The sequence below is a fragment of the Cebus imitator genome, unplaced genomic scaffold (assembly GCF_001604975.1).
Source record: "Cebus imitator isolate Cc_AM_T3 unplaced genomic scaffold, Cebus_imitator-1.0 Scaffold356, whole genome shotgun sequence".
Taxonomy (NCBI): Eukaryota; Metazoa; Chordata; class Mammalia; order Primates; family Cebidae; genus Cebus; species Cebus imitator.
In genome coordinates this window covers 2,591,096-2,597,084 of record NW_016107671.1, presented here as the reverse complement: position 1 = coordinate 2,597,084, position 5,989 = coordinate 2,591,096, and the positions used below count along the sequence as shown (strand labels likewise).

Below are 5,989 nucleotides of genomic sequence, written 5' to 3'. Positions count from 1 at the left end.
CTTATTCCCCCACCCTTCCTCAAATGCTCAGGAATTCAGCCCCTCTGGAGACCCCAGCTCTTGGTCACCCCTGCAGGTGAACCCACAGCAGCTCAGGCTCTCAGTTATCCTGGGCAATAGACAGGATACTTCTGCATCTCAGAACAATGGGCAGAGGCAGGTCTGGAGGAAGAACTGCCCACACTGCATCTCTTCTACAACTGGCAGCATGCACATCACTGCGCACGGCAGAAGGTTCCCACTCGCACAAGGCAGACTTATGCAGTGACTTGGGTCAGGCAGGACCATGACATGGGCAGTCCACATCCACTGGTCTTCATGGGTACTCTATCAGGCAGAATTCTCTTTTCTTTTCTTCTCTTTTCTTTTCTTTTCATTTTGAGACAGGGTCTTGCTCTGTTGTCCAGGCTGGAGTGTAATGGCGTGATCTCAGCTCACTGCAGCCTCAACCTGCTGAGCTCAAGCCATCCTCCCATCTCAGCCTCTCAAGCAGCTGGGACTACAGGCACATGCCACCATATCCAGATAATTTTTGTATTTTTTGTAATGATGGGGTTTTGCCATGTTGCCCAGGCTGGTCTCAAACTCCTGGGCTTAAGCGATCCGCCCACCTCAGCCTTCCAAAGTGCTGGGATTACAGGTATGAGCCACTATGCCCAGGCCCTGGAGAAAATTTAACACCCTTTTCCATTGGTTCCTACAAAGGTCCCAGGGTTGCCTCTGACAGGCTTTGCCTGGCCAATGATTGGGGCCCAGAGGAGTGAGAAATAATCTGATTAGGTAGCCCTGGGTCCTGTACACATCACTGGATCCTAGATGTGATATATCTTCAGTGCACATGCTGAACGTATGGGCAGCTGCCAAAAAGGAGGTGCAGGTATTATTAGAAGAGTGGGTAGCCAGGCACGGTGGCTCACACCTGTAATGTCAACACTAGGAGGCTGAGGTGGACGGATCACAAGGTCAGGAGTTTAAGACCAGCCTGGCCAACATAGTGAAGCCCCATCTCTACTAAAAATAATAATAAAAAAAAAATTAGCTGGGGGTGGTAGTGGGTGCCTGTAGTCTCAGCTCCTTGGGAGGCTGACGCAGGAGAATCACTTGAACCCGGAGGCAGACGTTTCACCATGTTGACCAGACTGGTCTCGAACTCCCGACCTCAGATAATCTGCCCGGTTCGGCCTCCCAAAGTGCTGGAATTACAGGCGTGAGCCACTGCGTTCTAGGACATGTATTTTTGATAGAGATACCCACACCAGCCAAGCAGAATTAACAGTGGTTTCTGAGCCTCCCTTGACTCCAAGACTCCAAGCCTAATCCCTGCCCCTGACCAGCTTCTCCTTTCTGCAGAGGAACCGACCCCCAGCTGGTTGCCGGCCCTAGTGTGCAGAGCCGCAGTTGCGCACCGGGTGGAAGGGTCCGGGGTTGTCACCAAACGGTTCCCTATGCTCCGATGCTGGTGGGGCTCAAAGAGGCCATGTCCCTGCGGGCCTCCCTGGCGCTACGAGGACGCCTCCAGGCTGCCGGCGGGGACAACAACGGAATTGTGGCCGAAGACCTGAAGCTCCCGGGAGGACTCCGGGGTGCCGGTCTAGTAGACTGCCTGTCTTCCCCCAGCATGGAGAGGCCTGGCCAACCCGCCGTCAGCCATTCCCTGACAAGGGGCCTTGTCCCTCTGCGAGTGCCCAGGGCTCGGACCCCCGACACAGACCTGCCCCGGACAAGGGAACGCACGGAGTTCCCCGAGATGGTTTGAATCAGTAACTGGCGGCAAAAGCATGCTTGTCCCCAGCGTCTCTCCCAGTGCCCCTCGCCCTTGGGACCTAAAGTCTGAACCCATAGCCGGGCGCGGTGGCTCACGCCAGGAATTCCAACACTTTCGGAAGCTGAGAATAGCTTGAGCCCAGGAATTCGAGGCCATCCTGGGCAACACAGCGGGAGCCTATCTCAAAAAAAAAAAAAAAAAACCCAAAATAATAATAAAAATAAAATAAATAGTGGGCGCCGTTACGCGCGCCTGTGGTTCCAGCTACTCGGGAAGTTGAGGTGGGAGGATCACTTGAGCTCAGGAGTTCGAGGCTGCAGTGAGCCAAGATCGCGCCACTGCACTCCAGCTTGGGGGACAGAGCGAGACAGCCACAAAAAGAAACAAAAACCAGAAACAAACGAACCCTAGCTTCCTCTTCTCCCAGGATGCAGGAGTTAGGTCAGGACCCTCTGTTCGCTCCGATCCAAGACCTAGGAGTACGAACACATAGCGCCCTCCTCCTACAAGACGCAGGTGCCAGGGTCTCCAGAACTGCTGCAAATTCCCTTTGCGGGAGGCAGAGACCAGCGGCTCCGCCCCCCTCGCCTAGGCCGCTGTGACGTAACTGCAACGACAGCCAATTAGACGCGGCAGCGCCGGATAGAGGGAGGTGGAATTTGGAGGCCAAAGGGAAGCGCAGGGCGGAAGTAGCTGTAGCTTTGCCCTTTGGCCTTTGTGGGCTGTGTGACTGCTCTTTTGTTCGCAGGGCGTTCGCTGCACGTCTCTGCCCAGCCGCTGTTATGAGCCGGCATAGCCGGCTGCAGAAGCAGGTTCTGAGCCTGTACCGCGATCTCCTGCGCGCTGGGCGCGGGAAGCCTGGCGCCGAGGCGCGGGTGCGGGCCGAGTTCCGGCAGCACGCGGGTCTGCCGCGCTCCGACGTGCTGCGCATAGAGTATCTGTACCGCCGCGGGCGGCGCCAGCTGCAGCTGCTGCGCTTCGGCCACGCCACCGCCATGGGAGCCTTCGTACGCCCGCGGGCCCCGACCGAGGAACCTGGCGGCTTGGGTTCCCAGCCTGACGACGGCGACGGTCCAAGGAACCCCCAGGACAGCACTGGGGCACCGGAGACCCGGCCCGACGGACGATGACAGGCGAAGAGCAGAACTTGCTCGTTGGCGCGGTGGAGCCAGGAGGCTCGCCTGACTGCATGGGGGATACTAGGGAACCCGCCTAAGGTGAGAGGTCTTGAGACACTAGCTCGACGGATTGGGGATGTCGGAGACTCCCCCTTGGCGACGCAGGGGGCCTAGAGAGCCCCGTGATGAACGGCAAGAGAGACTCCCCCTTTTCCGATGCTTGAAGACAAGTCGTCTCTCTTCCCCCAGGAAGGCTTGGAACGGCCTGGGACACCGGCGGGCTGGACAGTGTCAAGCCGAAAGCTACTCGCCCGAAGGTACGGGGAGCCAGGACGCCCCCCTCATGGATGGGGAGAGTCTGAGACATCCTTTTCTTGACCCCTGAGAACATACCCACCTCTGGCTCCTCAAGAGACTCCCCTTACTTTAAATCTGAGACGTGCAGAATTCTTGCTGAGAACGTTTTGGGAAGGTGCCCTGATGAGCGGTGAGAAACCCGGAATCCCCATTTGGAAAACTTTCCCCCATTGATTGTAACAAGCCAGGACCATGAGGAAGGGGCTAGGGGTCTCTCACCCTGTCTGATCAACTGAAGACTCCTCAAGGCCCCTACTTGATTGTTTTGAGGGGCAGCCTTGACTCCTTTGCCCCTTCCCTCTCAGAATGTTGCACAAAGGGAATAAAATTGGGGGGGTGTCTACTTCTCTGTTGGTGGTCTTTTTGCTTTATTTTTTAAGATGCAGTTTCGCTCTTGTTGCCCAGGCTGGAGTGCAATGTTGCCATCTCGCCTCGCCGCAACCTCCGCCTCCTGGGTTCAAGCAGTTCTTCTGCCTCAGCCTCCCAAGTAGCTAGGATTACAGGCATATGCCACCACGCCCTGCTAATTTTGTGTTTTTAGTAGAGAAGGAGTTTTTCCATGTTGGCCAGGCTGGTCTCGAACTCCCGACCTCAGGAGCTCCTGTCTTGGCCTCCCAAAGCTGTGATTACAGGCGTGAGCCACCATGCCCAGCCTCCTGTTGGTGGTCTTAATGCTTTTATATATTTGGGGATTTTTGAGTCCCCCCACCACCACACACACAGACACCTGGAAGGGACCATCTGGAAGGTGATAGGTGTGGGGATATGACTCCTTCTGGAGCCCTCTAGACTGGCACATTGATTGAAGTGGCATAGTTCTCTACCCTGGGCAGATCTGTGGAGGGGGGCTCATCCTGGCTTAACCCCCAAAGACACCCCAGTTGGCTCCCTAATGGAGGGCAAGCGATTTAACATCTTTGTGCTGAAGAGGAAATGGTGGAGTGAGAACTGGCTCAACCCCTGAGGCAGTAGTAGGAGTCTCAGACCTGGAAATTTTTTTTTTTTTAAGTAAAGATTTCAGGAATCAATGGAAGTTTCTTAAACCTGACTGAAGGGTCCAGCCTCAGATACAGCGACAAGATCATGGGGCAGGGGAGTGGAGAGGAACCCCATAGATCACAGGCATACTTCCTTGTGTGTCCCCATATGGGCCTGCCTTAGACATTCTGTGGAGCGATGCATTTTGCATCCCTGAGCTGGATTTGCACCCATGTCAGTGAAATAAGTGGAAATGAGTTCTTGCGGATGTAGCTGTGGGGAGGACGACCACAGGTAAGGAACACAGACCTCACATCAAAGGGAGGATGGAATTTTAAAAAAAGTTAGGTGCAGTGGCGGGCACTTGTAATCCTAGCTACTTGGGAGGCTGAGGCAGGAGGATTGCTTGAACCCAGGAGGCAGAGGTTGCAGTGAGTCAAGATTACAGGCGTGTGCCACCACACTGGACTAATTTTGTATTTTTAGTAGAGACAGGGTTTCACCCTGTTAGCCAGGCTGGCCTAGGATCTCCTGACCTCGTGATCCACCCGCCTCAGCCTTTGAAAGTGCTGGGATTACAGGCATGGGCCACTGTGCCCGGCCTCACATTCTATTTCTATTGGACAGCACTATTCTAGGAGTCTCCATGGCCTGTTTCCTCACTACAATCTGCTCTCATGGCATAATTTTAACATAATGACTCCATTCTACTGACTCCCTGATGCCTTCCCCTTCCCCTTGCTCACTTTATTTTTCTCCTCAGCACTTATCACCCTGTACCAATACATATTTCACTTATTTCTTTTAGTTATTGTCAATCTCCCCAAGTAGAATGTCAGCTCCAGAAGGACCTGGATTTTAATCCATCTTGTTCACTGTCCTGTCTGTTCCTTGACCAGGACCTGACTCATAGCAGACTGTCAATATTTGTTAAATGAATGAATGACACAGATGTGCTCCATTACTGCCTCTTGGGTCAATATTGCCAAGCCTGTCCCCTCTATTTGCTGGTGATCTCAGAGGGACCAAAGCCTCCTCTCTGGTTGATGTGAGTCTCGGCCTGGCCTTTGAAACAGGACAAATCTGGTTTGCATCCTGACTTTTCCCTGAATCTGGAGTCTCTCCCAGAATCTGCAGCTTCCCCCACCCCATCTGTGTCTGTTCCCCTCTTCTAGTAGCAACAACTTGATATTCTCTGGAGACCCACCCTTCTGCCATTTTCAGTCCACATGGTTAGGGCGGGGCTGACTGCAGCCCCCAGCAAAGGTGGGGCATGTGACTGAAGCCAGAGAAGCAGCCTTGGGACTTTGGTTGGAACTACAAAGGAACAGTGACTCTCCTATTGGCTGCTAAATTGGTGGTGTGTGTGTGTCACAGTGGAGGGAGGCTTAGCATGACTGACTCCATTTTGCGTCTGATGGCCTGTAGTAATATCCTTTAGGTAAAAAGCTTCTGCTTAGCTTTGGGTGTAGACCAGCTAATTATAGAAGGAATTTATAGTTCAACTTTAGAAAAAAATAACAGTTCCTTTCCCAAAACTAACCACCCCACCAGGAGATCAGGAAACTGTACACACAAGTAACAATGTTATAATAAAGATTTACAAGAGTATTTTATGTGACCTGACCTGTATCATCAAAGAAGTTTTCTTGGCCGGGCACGGTGGCTCACGCCTGTAATCCCAGCACTTTGGGAGGCCGAGGCGGGTGGATCACGAGGTCAAGAGATCGAGACCATCCTGGTCAACATGGTGAAACCCCGTCTCTACTAA

At 53.5% G+C, this 5,989-nt stretch overlaps 1 protein-coding gene across 1 annotated transcript; it reads left to right on the top strand.

Moving 5' to 3' along the window:
- Positions 1-2,410: 2,410 nt before the first annotated feature.
- Positions 2,411-3,587, top strand: SDHAF1 (succinate dehydrogenase complex assembly factor 1). The gene has a single exon (XM_017506689.2). The coding sequence runs from the start codon at positions 2,548-2,550 to the stop codon at positions 2,893-2,895; it is 348 nt and encodes a 115-aa protein (XP_017362178.1). The 5' UTR covers positions 2,411-2,547; the 3' UTR covers positions 2,896-3,587.
- The last annotated feature ends 2,402 nt before the right edge of the window (positions 3,588-5,989 follow it).